This window comes from Botrytis fragariae (genome assembly GCF_013461495.1).
Source record: "Botrytis fragariae strain BVB16 chromosome Unknown tig00000050, whole genome shotgun sequence".
Taxonomy (NCBI): domain Eukaryota; kingdom Fungi; phylum Ascomycota; class Leotiomycetes; order Helotiales; family Sclerotiniaceae; genus Botrytis; species Botrytis fragariae.
In genome coordinates, this window is record NW_023500992.1 from 1,893,109 (window position 1) to 1,915,548 (window position 22,440).

At 42.8% G+C, this 22,440-nt stretch overlaps 8 protein-coding genes across 8 annotated transcripts; 4 read left to right on the plus strand and 4 right to left on the minus strand.

The window, feature by feature from the left end:
- Window positions 1-570: 570 nt before the first annotated feature.
- Bfra_004584 (uncharacterized protein) lies at window positions 571-1,257 on the plus strand (the record flags this gene model as incomplete). The annotated part of the gene is made up of 1 exon (XM_037334985.1): window positions 571-1,257. The coding sequence occupies one exon, from the start codon at window positions 571-573 to the stop codon at window positions 1,255-1,257; it is 687 nt and encodes a 228-aa protein (XP_037193519.1).
- A 1,670-nt stretch (window positions 1,258-2,927) lies between these two features.
- Bfra_004585 (putative deoxyhypusine synthase protein) lies at window positions 2,928-4,096 on the minus strand (the record flags this gene model as incomplete). Its single annotated transcript, XM_037334986.1, has 2 exons — window positions 2,928-3,824; window positions 3,872-4,096. The coding sequence occupies 2 exons, from the start codon at window positions 4,094-4,096 to the stop codon at window positions 2,928-2,930; spliced, it is 1,122 nt and encodes a 373-aa protein (XP_037193520.1).
- A 770-nt stretch (window positions 4,097-4,866) lies between these two features.
- Window positions 4,867-12,141, plus strand: Bfra_004586 (putative myb-like dna-binding domain-containing protein; the record flags this gene model as incomplete). The annotated part of the gene is made up of 4 exons (XM_037334987.1): window positions 4,867-4,907; window positions 4,961-4,996; window positions 5,179-6,053; window positions 6,158-12,141. 4 exons carry the CDS (start codon window positions 4,867-4,869, stop codon window positions 12,139-12,141), a joined length of 6,936 nt encoding a protein of 2,311 aa, XP_037193521.1.
- A 685-nt stretch (window positions 12,142-12,826) lies between these two features.
- Bfra_004587 (uncharacterized protein) lies at window positions 12,827-14,289 on the minus strand (the record flags this gene model as incomplete). The annotated part of the gene is made up of 4 exons (XM_037334988.1): window positions 12,827-13,044; window positions 13,182-13,664; window positions 13,704-13,869; window positions 13,996-14,289. 4 exons carry the CDS (start codon window positions 14,287-14,289, stop codon window positions 12,827-12,829), a joined length of 1,161 nt encoding a protein of 386 aa, XP_037193522.1.
- Window positions 14,290-15,045: 756 nt separating this feature from the next.
- Bfra_004588 (uncharacterized protein) lies at window positions 15,046-15,497 on the plus strand (the record flags this gene model as incomplete). The annotated part of the gene is made up of 2 exons (XM_037334989.1): window positions 15,046-15,321; window positions 15,399-15,497. 2 exons carry the CDS (start codon window positions 15,046-15,048, stop codon window positions 15,495-15,497), a joined length of 375 nt encoding a protein of 124 aa, XP_037193523.1.
- Window positions 15,498-17,219: 1,722 nt separating this feature from the next.
- On the plus strand, window positions 17,220-18,657 carry Bfra_004589 (uncharacterized protein; the record flags this gene model as incomplete). The annotated part of the gene is made up of 3 exons (XM_037334990.1): window positions 17,220-17,507; window positions 17,594-18,428; window positions 18,512-18,657. 3 exons carry the CDS (start codon window positions 17,220-17,222, stop codon window positions 18,655-18,657), a joined length of 1,269 nt encoding a protein of 422 aa, XP_037193524.1.
- A 788-nt stretch (window positions 18,658-19,445) lies between these two features.
- Window positions 19,446-20,043, minus strand: Bfra_004590 (uncharacterized protein; the record flags this gene model as incomplete). The annotated part of the gene is made up of 2 exons (XM_037334991.1): window positions 19,446-19,819; window positions 19,905-20,043. 2 exons carry the CDS (start codon window positions 20,041-20,043, stop codon window positions 19,446-19,448), a joined length of 513 nt encoding a protein of 170 aa, XP_037193525.1.
- Window positions 20,044-21,385: 1,342 nt separating this feature from the next.
- On the minus strand, window positions 21,386-22,103 carry Bfra_004591 (uncharacterized protein; the record flags this gene model as incomplete). The annotated part of the gene is made up of 2 exons (XM_037334992.1): window positions 21,386-21,907; window positions 22,008-22,103. 2 exons carry the CDS (start codon window positions 22,101-22,103, stop codon window positions 21,386-21,388), a joined length of 618 nt encoding a protein of 205 aa, XP_037193526.1.
- Window positions 22,104-22,440: the final 337 nt, after the last annotated feature.

Sequence of the window (22,440 nt, forward strand, 5' to 3'; positions counted from 1 at the left end):
CATCGAATCGCAACAAAGTACGTGTCCAAATTCTCACCCTTTCATTAAGATTTTGTCGTATGAGTGCAATTTCATCGACCCTTGCTAGTCATGTCTTTTGTCGTCAAATGAAAGCATAGGATTGTACTCCTATCTCTCACTGATGTTACAACCCTTACTGTAATCCAACAACTACAGATATCTAATCTTCAAATTCGTTAAGAGATTGATATTGAGCCTGTCAGCGTATTGATCAATTCATGTTTGGTATCATTCAGATAAGCGAGTCGCCTTCAAAGGTCTGCAGTTTTTGGAATGGTAAAAAGTCTCAACTTGGTCTATCGCCGCAGAGTATCTCATTAGCCGGTTCAGTGGATTATATTTGGACCATCCATCATTTCCATAGCTGTAGATTTTGTGGAATACGCCGATGCATCATTACATCAAAAATTCCGCCGAGAGTAGAGAAACCAAGATGTCTTTTACTGTTGGCCTGTAGCCTCTTCAAATAACTGATTATGTAGAATATAGGCTGACGATCATTTTACTATAGAATCTCGAATACAGCACTCGGCATCACTTATTTCCAAAATGGAGTCAGAAGTCAACAAGATCGATGTAGGATCTGCTACAGCAATGTCAGATGACGCAGTTGAAGTTGTTGACATTTTGATGTGCATGACGACAGCAGTTGTATCCGATTCTGAGGCTATTTGGATTGAGGAAATACGCCAAAGACGAGAAGTCCCTATATCTGATCAATCTGATACAATTAGCTGTCAAGACACTATTTCTTACCGCGGATCACCTACACCAGAGCCTATCCCACCAAAGACTACTCAACTACCATCGCCACCTGCAACACTAACGGAATCAGACGACTCAAAAAGCAGGTCCAGTCAAGAAGCTGCCTCTCAACCACTCGAACACGATGCTACAAAACGGAAGCGAGAAGCCGAGGATGCCAACGGCACCGCTACTGCACCTCTCGCCAAGGAGCCTCGCCAAAGAACGAAGAAGAACTCTGCCAAAAAGCAAAAATCTGCAGCAGCCAAGGTCCCAATGACTGCGGAAGAGAGAAAGGTAGCTAGAGAAGCCAAAGCTGAGCAAGAGCGCCAAATTTACCAGCCACAAGCGTTCAAGCCTCGTGTCAGAAGAGAGCTCACTGTTGAATTGGATGCAATCGGTGTTCCACTGCGAGCCGCGGGACTCCCAGCCGAGTTAACCGTTATCGAGAAAAAGCCCCGTGCTTCCCGAACCAAGCCAAAGCAAGCATAATCTTAACCATAGAGAAGAAGATCTGGGCTGATTCAGTTTGGATATATGGTGGTTTGGATTTGATAGTGCTGCGTTTGGTTTTTGTCATACTTGCGTTCTTTGAATGGGTTGGTCTTTACACTAAATGCGGCGTGTTCTCAAGGTACTTGATGTGCAGGGGTGGCTTCGGATATCATGGGTGCTTGAGACGCGGCATTCTTTCTCAATACAGCGTGCTGGTCCCCGGTCAGCGGTTGATGCATTTTGAGAGCGGTAGAGTTCTGATACGTGGTGGATATTGTGAAGGTCGGATTCATTCTTCTTGCTTGCTCATGCGAGTGGCGCAGTATGACTTTGGCTTTGTTCTGACTTTTAGGTCAGACTAGGTCAGTCTATGGAGAGATTATGGGGATTTTGCAAACCAAGTGATGTAGGTTATTTTTAACTCATTATCCTTAATATCTGACTTCGTTGTGGTTGATGAGATGTGATTCTAAGCTTTGAATGTCATACCCATGTCGCTTCACAGAGATTCCATCAATAATCCACCGGTAATACTTCACCTACGTCTAAACAATCTGCTCTACTGTGAATACAGCGATGCATGAAGTCTTTTAGTTATCTATTCTTGATTTTCGGACAACATATTAGAAATACCTAGTTTACTGATGGTACTTCTCACTTACACCTTGATACCATTAGACTGAGTATGAAGAGAATGCATAGCCCATTCTAGAGTTATAATCCCTTAATCATGAAACGAGATATTATCGAGTCTACCTATATCAATAAATTACCATTATCTCTCCATACCCACGATAATTTACACCAAAATATCCGAATCCATTACAACAAACTAAACACTATCCACCTAGCTCTCAATTTCTCAACGCCTTCACTTAAGAGTCATCATAATCTACACCTGAATAAATAAATCCCATCACAATCAGCGAGAAGAATATCTAGTTTTAAATTCCACTTCTCATATTTTCCATAGGTGTCAATTAATCCATCCGTACCTTTACAAAACTCATTTTTGTGTTTGACTCCATCCCCAACCACGAATGAAATCCTATTTCTTCTCTACATATGGTCATAATACATCTGTACTTATTTGAGCGCTGGGTAGTGCATTTTTATCTTTCAACAATCATGCATCATTTATCATTATTATACCAATTAACCCCCTTCCAAAACAAAGATTTACCACACAAGGGAAGGGAACTTTCTAACACCCCCCAAAAGAAACCTCTGGCTTGATATCTCACTCAACGCATCACAAACCCGATTGTGGAGATAGAGACTATGCAAATAACTCTCAGAAGTGAAATTTTCAAACAGAAGCCTGCTCCTGCTACTGAAATTGGAATACGTCAGGTACGATGGCTGTTACTCCATTCATTGTTGGCTTTTGTGAACGGAAGGAGTGTGTGTATGATGTTCTATCTGCAGACCTACCGATGAAAGTCTAGGTAAACATTTTCTCCGAGAGTAGATATCATGTAAGCATAAAAATCACCTATTCTGTAGGGGCACTTGCACAATTTGAAGTATTGGGAATGAAAGATAATTCGATAAAACAGATTGTTATGACTGTCAGTTTCCAATTCTCGGCTAAGAACTAGGTAGTCTTTCATCCATACAAGTTCACAGGTATGAAGAGGTTTCAATTTGCAATCGTAATTCTATTCTTAATTTTCCGAGGGTATTGAAGTTGTTTGGGGTGCACTCTTCTCTTGATCTTTTGCAAAGGTACCTGCCACTATCAGTGGGAAACAGGCAGTTGCTTCAACATAAACCTTGACACTATCAGCTCCAACCTTAATCTTTCCCCAACTAACTGCTTCATCAGGTCTTGCTCCAGCATCACTTCCATCGAATTCTTGCGCAGTGTTGATGTAAACTGCGCTCTCGGCTCCATTTCTCATCAGACAGGCATTCGCAATGTGATGTTTGACTACACCTCCACCTAAAATGATCATTCCTGCTCGCTTGGCTCGTACAGCCATAGTATTTATCTTGCGAATATCTTCAACAAGATCCACACGGAGTTGAGCTGGAGAGGATTTGAAAGTGTGGAAGTAAAGCATATCGCCTAAGGAACCATCGGTAAGTGCTGGGCAGAAGATAGGGATATCATTTTTATAGGCCCAATAAAGTAGTGACTCTTCGTTATTGATCTCTTTGCCTAATCTTCTGATAATTTTACTGGGTGTCCAGTAAATGTGGTTGTCAGTGTCAGTATCTTTTTTCGATTCCTCTTGCTCAGCAAGCATAGTGTCGAGAATGGGCATTACCCAGTCTTCAAATGCGCAGTAGTTGTTATTGGGAACAATAAGATTTCCAATACGATTTTGACCTTTGGCACGGAGCTCAGCTCCAGGAGTAGAGAATGAACCCATGTAGGTGGGACCAAGACATTTAATGATATCTTCTTCGACACCACCGGCAGTGGTGACGATTGCAGAAATGTGACGATGTTGAGCGAGGTAGCGAAGAGTACCACGAAGTCCACTTGAGATCAAATTTGAAGTGTATCCAAGGAAAATGGTGGTACGATCGGATGGTTCTGGACCACGCCATGCACGCTGGTAGTGTTAGGTTTTGTAGAAATGATGAGACAGGAATAACGTACCATATCATTAATTATTCGAACAGCTTCACCAATGGAACTTGCTTGAAAGCCCATATTATTCATACCACTCAATAGATCATCAACGGTTATCGGACGCCCGGCAAATTTGTTAAAGTCGAGCTCCTCGACTTTTTGTGCATTGACTGGCATTTCGTTTGACGGGACGAGAACTGCATCCATGACGGAGGATGGAGGTGCTCCATCGGAATTGGACGTTGAGGCCATTTCTGGGCTTTTTCTTTTGAATATTCTGGTATCAACTGTGGTAGAAAATGATATACACAATCAAATTCCCAGAAGTATCAACGAACGCGTTGTGTTCATGTATATTCTCATATATGTCTTGGTCAGGAGATGTGATCAAAAGTTTTGATGCAGGGAGAAGCGATTTGTGGCCCGTGTAACGCTTTTACTTTCGAGGCTCTGAAAGAAGTGTCGAAATTTTATTCTCCACCAAGAGTCTATGCGCCCTCGTCAAGCCACATCTTGAATGATTAGCTAATATTATGGAGCACTTCTACATTGTGGCTGAACTGTGGAGCACGTAACTTGTGCGACTTCAATAGGATTAAATCGTTGCGGGGAAATAAATGTTTAAATGCTTGTAGATACCTGTACCTAGGTTTTCAGCATGGGATCATCAGAAAATGATCTGATGTGCAGATGAATCGTTCAGTATTTACTAGGTCGTCTGAAGGTATGATTCTATTGAATAAGGAATATTTCACTCTTTGTTCATGCAAATTCAGTAAATAGTATCAATTGACTCCTTTTGAAAACAACACAAGTGTGGCTAATCACATGATAACATTCGAAGCTAGGCTCAAAAACCCTGAGGCTGAGGTCAAAATTCGAGGCTATAAAACCTTGAAGGATCGGACCGCAAACAACGAGATTTAATTGGTCAAACTTTTAGAGCCAAGTCGAACTATATCGGTCGTGCTGCGGGAATGAACAATTGCGGCAACCTCAGTATTCGATCAAATCCATTTCGCATGCTTCTCAAAATTCAATACTGCGCCAGCGACAATACTCAGTGCAGCCATTCAATATCAATACCCACCGCTTACACTTCTGACACTGTTCTAGTATCCATTTGATGAACAGCAGCGCCGAATCAGAGTCGTAATTGCAGCGGCCATACTGATAAATACTAGGTAGCCAGGCGCTGAGATACCGATTAAAGAAGGACAACAGGGACTGGGGATTACTACAAATTGTAGTCTTCCCCTTTTGCAAATCTCGTCGCAATGTTTGTCGCTCCAATGGTTCTTGTATGAAAATTGATTCTAACCTCAATCTTTCAGGACTCGACCACACACATCACCTCGCGCCCGCTCTCCTGTGGATCGATCTCCAAGGCGATATCTCGACTCCCGCGATTCCGATACTTATAGAGGGGCTGCGCGCGGCGGTGATAGGCGCCGATCGCCATCAAATTCAAGAGCGAACACTGCTGCATTTAATCACAATCAAAATCGAGAGCTTTTCTCAGATAGGCATACACTTTCACGAGACACAAATCGAGATTCATCATTACGCGATCCTCCTCGGGGACCACGAGCTGGATCTAAAAGTTATATCGACCCCCCAAGCGGCCCTAGAGGCAACAGTTTTGGCGATGGATATCGAGGCGATTTCGGATATCGGGGTGATTTCAGAGGTGGCAGAGGTCGTGGTCGCGGAAGAGGTAGCTGGCGAGATGAGAGTAGAGACCGCGATCGGGATCGGGATCGAGATCGAGAGCGTGGCCGAGAAATAGAAAGAGAAAGAGACTATAGAGATATCCGAAGGGATAATAGAGGACCTTTAGTACCGTTTCGCGATGATCGAAGCCGCGATCGAGAATGGGGTGGTCGGGACAGCTTCAAAGGGCGAAGGCCTTCATCCCCTCTTGGTAGGGGAAGATCTCCTAATTACAATAGTAGAGATACTCGTGACGTACCTTCAAGCCTTGACCTTGACCGTGCTCGAAGAGGCTCACGAGATGGTCCAATGTCTGTTACCTCGCCTTCGTCCGAGGCATCTCAACCATTTGTTCATGGTTATGGAAGAGCAAGAGGAAACGGATTAGCACGTGGACGTGGACGACCTTATAACTATGATGAACATTATCATCGACCTCAAGTCCGCAGTAGATCTCCTGAACCGAATTTTCCACGTAGAACTCAACCATCCGCAAGTAAGTCTCACGATCTAATTACTTTTCCTGTTCCTGGTACTTCAATTTGGTTCCTGTGCATGTTTTAACATGTGTGTTCTGTGTATGATGCTGACCATATGAAGCCCCTCCTCCTCAAGTTCCTGCATTTGGTTCAACTGGAGCATCGGTCAGTGAAAGTCCTGTACCTGGTGTATCGGTCCCAACTGCGCCCCGTTTCCATGCCGGTCGTGGGGCTCCAGGCAGCCTCTATGTTCCCGCAAAATCTATAGTTCCTCAGTCTATTGAAAACCCCCCACTAGACAACAGATCGGACACGCAAGTCGTCGCAACACCAGAACATAAATTTGATGAGGTAGCACGAGTTGACAAAAAATATCGCCAGCGAAAGCCCCTGTTCGGTAGACGCCCACCCAAAATACAGATCAGTGATAGTTTTTCCGACTCCGATTTGGACCCCTTCAATGATGATGACCCAGAGGATGAGATCAATTTCGAGAGTGAAATAGCGGAGGTCAGGCGTAGCATGAACGATGCTCGCAACCGACCCGACTTACCTCCTCTTGACCAATTCTTCCTTGTCAACTCGTTTAGAGATCTACCTTTGCAAATAGATACAAGAGAAGTTCCGGATACTTTGACTGAATCTGTCGGCTCTGAATCCGCAAACGATATGCCTTACGCACTGACTGAGGGGGAAAATAAATCTGTCTCTGAGCTTGAACCTCACTTAGAGCCTCAGAAAGAGCCCGACGTAGTGTTGGACCCGACAAAAGACATGTCATCCGCTGATTCTAAGCCCTTTGTCGGTGAAGATCATCAAAGTCCAGCTTCCCCATTTCTGAAATCACCCATTCCAGCAGCAACAATCGACTCGAGCGTTATTGAAAACCATCAACGACATTTAAGTCAACCTCCAGCTACTGACCCAGGAAAGCCATTTATACCCTCTGAAGAACCACAATCGTCACCCACTGTAGTCATCAAAGATTCCAATTCCACTACTGATGTGATTACAAATGATTCTATCACCAAGGAAGCAGTCTCAACGCCAGAAATCCATCCTGCTCCATTGCCCATTGAAAGAAGGCAATCGCCTTCTGAAGAAGAGTCTCGCACCCCCACCAAACCCACCGAGACCAATGTTGATATTCCCCATTCCACAGTCACAAAAACAGATGCTGAGAGCTCAAAGGACCGGTCCACTAACGAGACTTTCTCTAAAGCTCGTGTATCCGAAGAAACATCCCCAAAGGACGATGCTTCTAAAGACACTGCACCCTCCGTCATTCAACCTACTACCATTGAGCCCACAGATTCCCAACCTTCTACGATTGAGTCGTCACTATTACCAAGAACTGATCTTGAAAACAATACTTCCAAGAACGATATTCAAGATATCCCTAGCGTGGAGCTTCAACATGTTGGTGCGAACATCTCCAGTTTAGAAAAGCCGCCTTCGCCTTCGCCATTAAGAAACTATTCCGAGCGCATCTTGGAGCCGCTTGACGACAAAAGAATTGCGGGAAAATCTACGGATATAGCACCGCCCGTGTCAGACGAAGCATCAGGATTAGCTGCTGAGAGGGATAGAAAATCGGAAATCGAACCAGTTTACAAATTTCCATTATCTCTAGGACCTATCGATACTGAGATCCTCCCAGATGCTCAAGCACCTGAAGATGATTCATCAATCAGTCCCAGGACTCAGGCTCCAATTCAAAGGCCAACGGATAAAGATGCAGATGGTGATCATCAGATGGAGGGTACAGAGACATTTGAAAATAATGAATCTGTCAATCAGGAGGTAGTAGATGACATGGACAATTCCGGAGAAGACGTTCGCCGTATTCGAAAAGAACAAGATGGCCATTATGATTTTGGACCACAAAAGATACCTTCACCAGTCCCACAGGCCCCAGAACTAACGATGGAGATTCCCGAAGAAAGTGATGATGATGAAGATGAAGCCGAACAAGCCGGATTCCAACTTTTACGTCAAAAGCTTGTTCAACAAGAAGCCGCTCTCGAAGAGGATCGTCAGTCTAAAATTCTCGACGCTGTTAAGCACCCCAGGGATACAAAGACGCCTCCCCCGGAATCTTTGCCAATGTATGATTATAATAAATGGGACGAGGATCCCGAGTTTTTGAGCTCTCTTGAAATTGCTCCTGATGCCGAACCCTCTCTTTCGAGGTTCATGGAAGAAAAAATGGCGCAGAAATGGAGAAGACAACAAGAAGAGGGGAAATTGTGGGCGGACAATTATGCTAAATACCGCACATTTACTGATATGGATTTGGATCCGATTGCTGTACGAAGTAGAGAAGCATTTGCTAAAGCCCAAGACAGGGAAGCCGAGGAATCGGTCGAACGAGGCAAATCGGTAAATGGTTCAGATCCGAAGACAGAGGGCCAGCGGCGCACTGGGAGTAGATTTGCGACAGAGCACGATATAGAACGCGTCCTTCGTGAATCCGAGCGTGAAGCTAAAGAATCGAAGGAACAGCAAGAACAGGATGCCAGGGAAGAGACCGCTAATTCCAAGGAAGCGAGCATTCCAGATATGTGTTGGGATGATGAATACAAAGAAACTATGTTTGTAGATACCACGCATAAGGTTCCATTTGAGCGATCATTTCGTATGCTTGAATTTGGAGAATCCATCGACAATTTCACGGAAGAGGAGGCTCGGATCTTTCGAGAGAAGTACTCCCATTCTGGCAAGCAATTTTCTGTCATCGCAGAAAGCCTTCCACATCGTGATTACAAGGCCTGCATTCAGCACTATTACATTATTAAAACAACTGATGAATGGAAAGCGATCTTCAAGAAGAAGAATAATCAAGTTAAAACTGGTAGGAGGAAAGGAGCGAAAAAATCTAGCGTTCTCATTACCAACATAGAAAATGGAGGCGGCAACGACACCGACGCTACACCAGATGTCGAGAATGGAAACGAACGACGTCGACCTAGGAGAGCTGCTGCTCCAACCTGGAATTTTGAAGCACCTCCACCAACTGACAATGAAGGCGCCAGCCCTGCACCAACCCCAGCAAAAAGAGTCGCTACCCCAAAAGGAGATGCAAGTGGTGACTCAGCTCCACCCAAAAGGAAAGTAAAGGTTCCACGAGAGAAGGTTCCGAAACAACCCAAGGCTAGTCAACTTCTAGCAGCTGCCCCATCTCCTGCTACCCGCAACGATGAATCGCCGAATCCTCCTCCATCAACCGCTGCACCCGAGCCTACTCCAATTAGACCTCCTGTAGCTCCTGCTCGTTTCCCTCCATATGAAAGTATTGTTCCTCAACAACTTCCAGCATTTTCACCACCATTCATGACACCTGAAAGACTTACACCAGCTAATCTAGAGGTTCCAATTGCACCTGAACGTGTTGGATCTGCCCCTCCAACAACTGTTGAATCTCAACCGGATCGTCGTTCTACTGCCCAACAACAAACTTCTAGCTATTGGAGTGTCCCGGAGGTGCATGACTTTCCTGAACTACTACGACACTTTGGTACAGATTGGCAAGGAATTGCAAAACATATGGGAACAAAAACACATACCATGGTATATAACGATATATTTTCTGACTGGCTTAATATCAAGAAAGGAAAACCGGGCCTTAAGCGGCTGGCTAACATTGCTGAACAGGTCAAGAACTACTATCAACGCTCCGTTGATTCTGGAAGTAAGAAAGAATGGGAAACGATCACTCGAGATGCTGACTCGAAACGTGAGAGAGGCGAATCTACTGGACCGGCACCAACACCATCTGCTCCAACGAAGCGACGATATGACCCCACACCCGCTCCTCTATCAAGATCAGCTTCTGCTATGGATCTCGATGAACTATCTGCTAACCAACCTATAACTCTTTCCCAAGCCTCCCCTCCTCAACCCACATTGAGTACTAGGTTCCCAGCTTTAGCTCAAGCTGGACCAGTTCCCCAATCAATGAATCAAACGATAACTCCTAGTTCCTTGCCATCTAAACGCTCCCATCATCAGGCTAATCAACACAGCTTATCTCAAATCCCGCAACAGCAACAACCGATATCAGCATCACCATCAACAACAGCCTCTCAGATACAACCACAACCACAACCACAACAAATTCAGAGTCAGCAAGTTAGACAACCAAGAGGTCCTGCCATGGGTTTCTTCACGACTGATAATCAACGACCCACATTACAAAGTAATCTTTCGCAACAATCTCAAACTGCTTCACCAATTTCCGATCCAACCACACTTGCTTCTCAAAGATCAGCCCGGGTCGCTGAGGAAGCCCATCGCGAGAGGCAGAAGGCTCTCGAGCATGAGGTAGAACGAATGTCACAGGAACAACAACAAGCCATAAAACGGCTAGCTTTACAAGACCAGGCCAGACGAGAGCAGCAGGCTATTCGAGAACAAGCTATTCGAGAGCAAGCGATTAGGGAGCGAGAACAAGCCCTTCGAGAGCAGCAGGCTTTGCGAGAACAGACACATCGTGAGCAACAGCAGGTATTCCAAAGACGAGAGCAGATAAGGGAAATGGAGGCTCTCGAGCGGCAGCAACAGCTACAAAGGGAGAGGGAGTCAAAACAAGAACAGTTAGAACGAAATTTGAAGAGAAAACAAGAGCGTGATCATGAGCAGCGTGAACAACGAGAACAACAAGATCGAAAAGAAAAGCGAGAACAACGAAACTTTCAGATGAAGCAAGAGGAAATTGATGTCCGAAATCCACAACAATATGAACTATACTCTGCACACTCTAGCCGTACAGGATCAATGGCACCTACAAGACCCGAAGTTCCATATCCGACAGTCACCGCAGCGGAGGTTCGAAGACAAGCACCATCTTTAGCACCAAACCAACAATATCCGAGAAGTCAAGGTGTCAGGAATTTGCTTAGTGATGGTATGAGTGTTGCTCCAAACTTGATTCCATCTCCCTCTCCAGCTTTCGGTCGATCGGGCATTGTTACTCCGCCAATTCAAGAGCAGTATTCAACACCACCGCCTCCACCAGCGGCTGTTGCTGCTATACGTCAGCAAGACACACCAAGAAAGACTTCCAATATCATGTCCTTGTTGAACGATGAATCCAGTGAACCTAGCAGAGCTCCTCAAATAGCACAAGTCCAACCGAAGAGAGTTGGTGGTGCCGCGGCAATTCCAATTCAAAATTCACAAACTCCACCACCTCAACGTTCATTACAGACTTCACGATTTTCATCGCATTCATCTCAACAGTCGCAACAAATATCCCAGCAAATTCAACAAAATCAGCAGATGCAGCAGGCTCAACATCAAATATCTTCTCAAAATAATCCACAGCATGGGGGGTATCCACAATCATCTTCCCAATCTATGCATCAACATTCATCCTCCGTGGGTCGCAGTTACACACCAACACCTTATGAAGGCCGAAGCCATGCACCCCAACCAACTGTACAACATCACCAGATGTATTCTCAACCCTCTCGCCAAACAATTGGTTCGCAGTCTTCATCTATTCGTCGAGAGCCTTTAAATGAAATAAATGCTCCGAGCGGATATACACGAAGTCCAATTACGAAGATTAATGAATCACCTTATTCTGCTACTCCTCCTCCTGCTAGTCAACAAATGACACGTCAGACAATGTCGTCTCCTCATGACTTACCTCAAGCTTCCGATCGTGATATATATAATCGTCAATCACAGTTCGCTGTGCCACAACAACCGAACACACCGGTAGACTTCCATTCAGCACCTCAAGTGGCAGCTAGTCATCGATCTATGGCATTCGGACAAAGTGGACAAAGTGGACATCGAACTCCACCAGCACAACGTGGTCAATGGATTCAAGGTCATCAAGTAGGTCATCATGTGCACAATTCACGACAAAACAGCTTCGATGCCCGGAACTATAATGCTGCACCATCTACATCAGTTTCAGGTCAGCAAGGTTATGCCCAAGCACCTTCCCACCACATGCAATATCAACAACAACAACAAAATCAAGAGCGCTATGAGCATCACTATGAGAGAGAACGTGAGAGAGAGAGACAGGAAAGGGAAAGAGAACAACAATATTACCGGAGCCGGGATGATCAACGGGATCCGCGAAGATAGATGTTTTTACAATTAGGGTTTTTGGGGATACATCTTGAAATTGTTGGTATACTCTATTCACCTTTTAGTTGTGATTATCCATAGGCGTAATCCTTGGTAAAAGATTCTGATAGAATTCGGAGAGTTTTATGGGTTAGCTGCCTGAAGCTACCAAAGTTTGTACAATATGTAAATTGATAATGAAATCAATAAATCAATAAATCAATTTCTTCATCAATCTACATGTGATATTAGTGATACTGTAATTATCTCTCGTCCTGGTTTTTGGGGTAATAGGTACTGTGAGAGAGAAAGGTCGAGTGGAATGATGAACAGAGAGGCAAGGAAGAATGCGAGAGCATTTCCACCTGATGTCAATCTTTCAAGATTTGCTTATGTTATTCGAATTTCTCACGTTAGTAGTACACTAGATATGCTTTTGGACTGGAAGTCGGGATATTAGCTCTGCCGTTTCTTTTTGCCGTTCAAGAATTTCACGTATATTATATAAAGAATGAGAATTAAACTGTCTGATTTGCACTAGTACGGTTTATGGAAGTAAATAGTGTCAAATTTTACAATCATATGCTTCATCCATTTACTGAAAAATTGTAAACCCTTCCTCATTGCAAATCTAGCTTGGGAAACCCAATCAAGGTGCTAGTCTTTGCTCGATTAGAGATGTCTGCCTGTTCCTGAAGTCCCTCTACCGCAAATTTCGCGAAAGTATCATAACATCCCAAAAATTGTTGACACCACGGCGTCTTCCGTTTGTGTCTTCATCATCTACTTCATAAACCTCCGCTGACAGAACCCCAAGCAGAGCCTTAGCGTTAACTTTGACTTTCTCCCTCTCAATTGTGCTTACTTTCATGTATTGAGCATCTGGCCATTCCCAGGTGTAAATATCACGTATATATCCCGCTGGTAAGAGTAGTTAGTTACGTGATTTAATATTTCTGACAAGTTATACTTACCTGCGATTTATTCCCCTTTATCTGAAGACTAAAAAATTTCAAGAGTGTGCTGAAAGACACAATATACACAGTCCCTCAGTTCACTCATATCGAAATTCTCAAAAATAATTTCGTATTCATCTTCATCAATAAAAAACTCGAAACCCGAACCAAATGATTCACAGTCGAATTTATCGAGATAGCTAAAGGATGTCGTGTTTGGTACCGTTGGGACGAGAATTGAGTCGCTCCATACTGTCTCTTTCGTAGGAACCAGCAAAGCCAAGTCCTCTAGATCTGGTAAATCTGCAATTGCTAAACCTGTATCCGATGCTCGCATATCACAAGGCCATTCGATAAATTCTGCTGGTATTGCAAGACGACGAACTTTTTCGTATGCCGGCATTCGTGTGATTAGTATGTCGCTTGGATCCATTTCATTATCACGCCACGCGACGGAGAGGTTATAATCCAACCATACGGTATCGATCTCCCACTTGACATATATGCGGTTGATTGAAACATATCCATCCTCGGCTTCTCCACACGGGCGCTTCTGTTCCCAAAATACACCGTGTACTTGTAATGCTTGATGTCAAGATTCTCTATTGACAAAGAGAAGAGAACATGAAGGGGTTTTGAGAATGTGATTTCGTTTGAGGAGCATCGATTCTTCATCGATTTGAATAAGATCATCATAGCAGTATTGCCAGTGCCCTATTGTGCGCTCTGTTGGCACAATACCGATGCGCACAACTTTTGGTTCTAGGGGAGCCTGCTCCCAGATCATTGACTGTGAAAATGTTGGCGAGAATCACGGGATGGCTTCAAGGTCATCTTTCAACTAGCAGATGAATACATAGACAGTTTTAACATACTCGAACATTAAGAGGGCCTGCAGTCACCAGCTCATAAAAACGTTTCTTTCTGCTGGCAGTCTGGATCTTTCAATCAAAAGGGGTACTGCCCGCTTTGATCTCTGTGCATCATCTCTGAGTTCTTGGGAATCTCTATGAGAGGTGTCACTTGTTGAACTTATGATTAAGTACAAAGTGTTACTCTTGCGAGGTCCATTGGAGATACTATATTCTTCTTTTACTTCCTCTTTTGGATGACTCGAAGAATCTAAGTCTTTCTCAGTCTTGTATTCAAGCTTCATTTCTCTAGGTTCTTTGTGATAAGAGGAGTTAGAACCTGGCGTGTGATCTGTCATATTGTTGTTGTTGTTGCTGTCGTTGTAAGATGTATTGTTTGAATGTTGGCAGGCTTGTGAATTGAATGGAGAACAAAATTATAAAGATATAAATATGATGGTGGGAGTGCCTACTCCGACTGATAAGCAATCTATTATTAGATTAGCGTAGAATGAGTGAAAGATGGAAGAGTGAAGTTCTTGATTCGAAATGCGTCCGTTCGGCTAATTTGAATTTTGAACCAATCACCATCAGAATTATATACACAGCTGTATAAGCATTTACCAACTACTATAAGAAATTCTAGTAGCAAATATATAGCAATAACCATTTTAGTATATCAGATTAGATAATAAGCATTTCCATGACTAGCTACCTAATTACTTGAGAATGGATCTAATGTTGAAATCTTCCACACGTGATTGATCCCACAATGTAACTTTTACATTAAATGTAGATGTGTAGTATTCATTCCACTCTATTCAATACACTCTCGGATAATTTTATACTCCGAGCCTTAATCTTAGATTTCAGAAGGATATCAACTTCACATAAAACTCCAGCAACTTCTGAAGACCAATCATCAATGATTGCTACATAAAAAGAATCTCTATTTGGGCTTGCTTACTGATCTTCAGAGAACCCTTGATAATGTTCTGCAACCTCGGTATCCTTTTGCTTGATGAACTTTTTGCGACCTCATAGCCAAACCTTACCAGAAAAATTTCTCGCTTTCTGAATATTCCCTCGAAATTCCATCCGTATTCACCGTCTCTATGTCTTCCAACAATGATTTAGAGTTTTCGGGCACCATACAAGATTCCATCTCGAAAAGAACAGATATCTTGCACTCTGTAATCGATAATTTCGGCCTTAATTCCGTACAAACACTTCCGGCGCGCATGATTGGTGTGGGAAAATTCGATTCTAAGACTACTGAAACCGCCGATGATGAAAAGAGATTCAACATCACTGTCGCAGGAGAAAGAGTTACGGTGATCACTAATGGGGGTGATTTTGGTTTATTTGTGTGGTTTCCAACCGAAATCAAAGTAAGCAAACATGATCGCAGTAGGAACTATAGACGTCATGAACCATGAAAACGAAGAAAAACTAACGAAAGTCCCAGATGAAAATATGGAAATACGCATTCGAAGCTCCAAGAATCGTTTCCCTTTCATTCAAGAATGTAAAACATAATTCCTCGTGCTGCGGTCAGCTTCAATAAGTATGAAAAAATCCCGAGCAGATGTGTTTTCAACCACAAGTGGGGAGAATGCTAGAGGGGCCAAATCGATTACCGCCGTGAGGAAAGCCACTGGAATGCAAACTGGAAGACAAAAGATGGTGTCTCCTCGTAAACGCGTGGCTTCTAATGCAGGTAGGTAAGGTATTGCAAAACGGGCTAGAACGGTGGAGAAGACTTCACTATGGGCTGGCGGAATGATTGAGAATCCCTAGTGATATGCTGATTTCAAATCAGCTTCGAAAAGGCATGCAAGAAAGTGAATTGCCGCTCAAAAAGGTTAATTTTCACTCTGTCGAGGATTGTAAGAGTATACAAGGTGTGTAATTTTAACCCGATGGCTGATGATCAAATATTGAGAATTTCCAGGCATCCTAGCTTCCTGACATCCTTCCATCAGGAAATACTTACTCTTGATTTCCATCATGCTCTAGCTGTATCAAGGGTACCAATAAAGAAATGAGTGGTAAAGCTGACCCAAAAGCCTAAGACGAGTAACCAGAGATGGAGGTAGCCATGTCTTTGAATAGAGCAATCGGAAGCATCATGTTCATTTCGCTCGCTCAAGAGGGCCGAGTTCGCTATTCAGCGTTCGAGCATGACTATTCTAAATCTATTACTAGCTACCCTTATTGCGGTCCCTAACTACAGCGAATGTTAAGTCTTAGGAATATGGTGGAGCTGTATCATTAGTAGTTTACTCTGAACGGAACATTGTCTTTTCTAATTGAGAATTCAGTTCCAAGTGATCAGCGATGCTCATTCAAGATTTCATGAAATGCCGGAACGGAAAAGTAGGTATTGGCATTGAGTTTATGAATTCAATGACCAAATATGTACGCCCATCATGTAGCTTGGGTAGCATTGTATTGCAGGTCGGAAAATTTCCCAATGCTCCATGGTCTAGGTATTATAGTCAATGGCTTTGGAATGTTTGTAGGAGGTTTATGGTTGAGCCTCGAAGCATAACATGAAATAGTACTGAATAAGTGCAGTATTGGATATATGATTCATCCCTCAGCTCTGCCAAAAGGACACCGAGATGTCCTGATTGTTGAGGTAGAATGACTTTGAGCCCCATCCGCGCTCTAGCAGTTGTTTTTAAGCTCTATTGAGAGACGAATTTATGTTCCGTGTTGTTTCAAAGCGACATTTTGCACATTTGTAATTAGCTCACTTGCGTTGATACCGGAATTTTTATCAAAGACCGTTAGCTTCGCGACGATGCTCGCCAAAACTTAGCATCACTTTCTATGTAGCTTGGCAATGAAGTGGCTCAAGATGTGAGATTAGACATATTTTTTATTGAACGTCTTAGTTCGCTTCAATTATTTCTGTATTTGGTTTGAAAACTTCACACCCATTTCATCAAAGTGTCAAAGTGCGTTTCGATTGTCTTGAACAATGCGGAGTAAAGAAGTGGATGGAATCATGCGGGGGAAGGGGGCTTCTTTGACTCTCGTTCCACTCTGTTATCAGTACAATCAACCGTGACTTGTCTATCTTTTTGATTCTCGTCGAATCTAGGGAAACCGGGTATTATCTCAAGTGAATATAATGGCTGAGTTTGTCTGTACTAACTCTGTTAGACATAATTTCTTGGCTATTCTATCTACAGAGTTGAGCTTACAGAACTTACTACCTACATCAAAAAATCACAATATCAGAATTTCATGAATATTACGTTTTTGCTTACTTGTCAGGATGCTTCGTTTTATTATTGATTTTCAAAGAAAAAGACTCGAAAGAATTTCAACAGCTGTCACAGATCATGAACCCAAAAGGAATCATCTGTTTCTCCACAAAGTCAAGACCATCTCGAAACAGTTATTATCCAAGGTCTCTAATTCTTCATTAAATCGCAACTTGGACACAAATACCAGTGCTGGCGAAGCACAAAATAATGGAGAAGTTCTTGATGATGCTGAGCTATGTGAGGAGGACGAAGAAAGGACGTTCAATAAATTTGAAGACTTGCCAATTGAACTAAGAGTAAGTGTCTCTTTTCTACTATATACTTATGCTCCGTAAGACTTTCTTCTCAAAGAAAGACAACTGACACTTGTGCATCTGAACAGCTCGACATTCTGGAATTTTACCTCGAAGAACCACGCATTACAACATTGCATTTCGTTTCATCTGATCTTCTACAGCATGACCATATGTTTGGAAAGCGTTTTCGTCTTACGTGCGGTTCCTTGTCACCAATCCTATGCCTCAATCATGAATACCGGAATATATTTCTTGATAGGTTCACCAAGCCAGGAGTGACAAGATCGCATACAACTTTGAGCATTGAGGATGCACTAAAGATAATTTCTAATGAGGAACGCAATACCGCCCTACGTGATTCCTTCACCGATGGATCGCCGAGTGCGTTTCCCATTTATTCAACGCGTACGCAAAGAAACATAATTTACAACCCTAAAGACATCATATGGATCCAAGGAGACTTTTGGCTTGACGAATTACGAAGATCGGCACTTGCTCGCTCAGCTTTCCATAACCTGAAATATCTCGCGATTCCATACAAAACACGACGAAAATCTCTCTTCGAGCTCGAAGACATGCTGAACTTCCTCAGTTGCATCATCTCAACATTTGCGAATCTCAAGGGCATCATAATGGTACTAGAAGTCGAGGACGTGGTACCGGAGAGACCAATTTACAACGGGGAAATTCATTTTTATGCTCCGGAGAGAATTCGAATGGTTTCAAATGTTCCCCATGATGCCTCTGTTGAATCCAGGAAAACTCTCTCCCAATATTGGAGGAAGGCATTAGGCAAGCCAGGAACATCGCCAGAATTAGAACTCCATACTGAATACTGGTCAGCAAGACGATTGGCGTCAGATGCGTGGCTGATACTCGACTTTATCAAATCGCGGGCTATTGAAGCTGGAAATCGAGGTTGTGAGTACTTTCGCTAAATTCAAAGATGACGAACGTTAATTAGAACTTATGAGTATTCAGCTAACTAATGAGTGTCAAACTAGTATCTGTTACTCCCTGGACAGATCCAAGCGAGGTAGCAGGATGGGAAATACCGTTTATTCAAGTAGTCACTGCGAGTCTAAGTACATCCAAAGGTGAAAAAGATGTAGTGCCTACGATCAGAATAGAGGAGTGGAACGAGGAATAGGAAAGTAGGTATCGGTATTGGTAAATATTTGTACGAAAACACGGGGTTGTTTTATGCTATGGGTCGTCTAGCGGATGAGTAAATCGGTCTGTGGCTGCGGCTATATGAGTTTCTGTATTTAATTGATCAAAGTTAAGGTCATATTGGAAAAGGACACGGTAGTTATTTATGTCTACGAGAGATTCTGCCAAACGAAAAGGTTTTATTGGGAAAGGGTCATTCCTGTACCAGTGATATGCATGAATGAATGATACGATATCTTTCAGAAGCATAAAGTGTTGCCTATTATCTCGTAGTAGCAGCAAGCCCAACAATAAAGGGCCTCTGACGCAATTTGCAAATGAACCAGGCTTCTAAATATGGGTGAATGAACACTCAAGTTTGGGATGGCGAGTTTCTGTACTACACTTGCTAGTTTGCTCGATGGGGCGAGCACTGTGAAAATGGATATGACATTCAAGGTCACAAGAGAGCATTTAAAACGCGGCAACCATTATCATAAGTGCAAAAATGTTTCATTATGAAATCAAAACGAATGCTTAAGAAGCACACAAATCATTTCATTAAATCTGAAGAGTGGGGTTTCCTCTGGAAACCAGTGCCGCCGAAACTCCCCACTACTATCGCACATCCATCCATGAATGAGTCAAGAAAAGCATTGCGTTATAGTAGACCTGCACTTCATCAGTGCCCACATCATTTCCACATACTCAAATCGATCTGAAAAATATTTCAACCAGTGAATGCTTGATGGACTGCAGGAACACTCACGAACACGACTGAAGCTTTCACTCCTCGACAACAGTTTGATCCGGAGATGTAACCTTCGTACCATTAAGCCAAAGCGATGGCAAGATAAGAGGAAACTGCACCGCGCTACCAAATTGCAATGCATAGTTTTCATATTGACCAAGAGTAGTCTTCTTATCACACACATCTTGAGCAAGCGTATGCAAAGTTTCCTGGACCATGAAATTTTGACTAGGAAGACTGATACAGGCCAGACATTCGGATGTTAAATCAGGCATGCCGGCGTTGCAAAGACAGCTTGCTACTAATTCGTTGCGAGCAGTGGGATTGCCGATGGGTGCATTGGCGTCCTCGAATAAATCTACTTGACAGGATTGCCAATGCTCTCTCATTTGCATGCAAGCAGCATCCACTACAATATTGGTTAGCTGGAGTTCAGACACGGGAATCTTTGAAATGACAAGAACTTGTGCAGAACTTAGGTTTTCATTACTTACTGTAGCAATATAGAATGGGAACATCAGTTGATTTTCCCCACAATCCGACAATGGATTGTCTGGATTCGAGAGGAACCGTGCCAGCTAGTGCAGCTGTGATGAATGCAACAAGTGCAGAGACAAATAAATAGACCTTCATAATGTAGGGTTGGAGGCAATGGCAAGACTAGTAGATGAAAGAATGCTCAATGAATTTGGAGTTGTTGTGTGTGCTCTTAGTTGTTGTCAAATTTGATTGTGTAGGCTGAAAAGTCAAGAATTTATTGAGAGCATGTTTTAAGGTAGTTACACATAACTCGGAAAGCCCTCTCAATTCCATTGAGGATGCGGGATAATAAGAGCAATTTTTTGTAGACTGTGAGAGTGAATATTAGACAAGTAGGAATCAAGAATCACCTGAAACACAATCTTGGAAGACAATGACCGAAGTGAGACCATCTTGGTATAAGACAAGATGGTTCGAAAATAAGGTTTGCTTAATAGCAGATGACTATGATATAACAATAGAGCGATTAAGAACATCAGATGTGACCTGTGCTCGCCAATTCGATGTCCGAGGCCCTTGGCAGGGGTGATAAACGATAGTGCTTGGCAACCGCCTGTAGATCTAGCATGTGGAATTTGTTCATCATCCCTTCAAATTGTAATTACGATTGCAGACTTATTATTATATGAAGATAATTAAAACCCATATTTGAAGGTGTTAGTTAACATCATCTAATGACTGGCGTCCCGAAAATGATGGCCGGTTTAAATGTGTATCAATTTGTCAGGTTCAACAACCTTCTAACCATGCGTTTCATTAAATAGCTCTCAAATATTGATTCAAAAGACACAATCAGGGAGGAGAAGACAGTTTGTTGTAATTGAAAGATTAATTTTAGGTGCTATCTCAAAGTGATCGTATTATAAACTGAAGGATGAAGATTGGTCCACAATCGTATGTCCAGCTCTAGAAAGTTATAAAATAAATCCCGACTCGATGTGGTAGTCTGATCCTGAGCTTATTATGAATATTCAGATTCTCATGAATTCCTGCTCAATACCATGACTGCGCGAAGTTTTGGCGCTGCTAAACATACCGCACTCGACATAACCAACTGGCAATATAAAGCTCACTAGAACGCACAAAGGAGTTGACCTGAAAGGACCTGACCATTCTTTCAAGCTCGGAAAGTGACGTGAGCAGCGATTTCAAAGGAAACCTGCGTACATTGTAGAAATTATAGAAAAAATCACAAGTACAACAGCTTTCCTTTGAGCAACAGGATAACATATCAGTTGGTGGGCCTCTAGCTTGATAGAACCACCTGATGTCCACGGTTTTTTTTCTTCATATGAACCAGAAGAAAGGCAGTGAATAAAGAAGCCCAATGCCTAGCTTTCACAAAGTAATCTGTCCCTGGATATTGCCATTTCTTTAAACTCCGAAAATGTCAAGCATTTTTTGGAAAATGTGACTACAATGCAAATAAATATCTTTATGCATCAGTTGGATATTCTTGCTGGATAATGGTATCACGGTGGTCGCCAAAAGTTCCTCCACCCTGAATTGTTTCCTCGTCAACGTCTTTCTCCCATGGCTTACGACGCTTTCGTGCGACTGGCTTGGTACCCTGATCCGTCAGAACTGTATCAGGAATATCGCGGATTCCCGGGATTGTAGCACCAGCTGTGATTAAAGCGACGATTTCAGCAAAAGATGGAGGATATGGTGGCGGGGCCTTTTCATCAGCTGTAGTGGTAGCAGGTGGTACGTCATTTTCACGATCGGAATGTGGAATGTTGGAAGATAAAGGCTCATTTACTGAACTGGCGCTATCAGGCGTAGGGACATCAGTAGAAGATGATGTGGATACATGAGTTGCCAGATATGCCTTATATCCATCAAAATTGATGTCAATCTTCTTCTTACGAGAGAGATAGAAACACTGAGCCCGAAGCGTCAATTCTCGAATTTGATTAGGTGAAGATGCATTGCCTAATATAGCTGATAGACCACCCTATTGTATGTTAATCGATGATATACCGAAACTTGTAACTCTGAATAACGTATTGAGGGCAAATGAAGGAGGGTTTGAAAGGAGATAGCAAAAAGCTTACCTGGAACTCTTTATCGGTATCCCATGAATATGATGCGAGATCCTTGTAAATGCTGATATCACTGCTTCCTGATTGATCCGAAGTATCTGTCGCCATTCTGGAGAACGAGATAAGATGGTGATTAAGAGAAAAAAAGACAAAAAGCTTCTGGTGAAAAGTAAATGTCGGTGTAACATAGAAATTATGGTGGTAAATGGCGACAATGGCGAGGCCGGCTTGTTAGATGGTGGCTGTAAGACGAAGAGAATCAAGATAGTGGGGTGTTGTGGTGTTGTGATATTATTGAGGTAAATTGTTGATTGATATGTTTGATAATGTTGAATTGTGTTGGAAACATATAGAGGCTTTAGTAAAGAAAAACTCTCGGCATGAGGTAGCTCTCAGATTCACTCTATAGAGATGAATTGTACTGATATAAGGAGTCGATGATGAG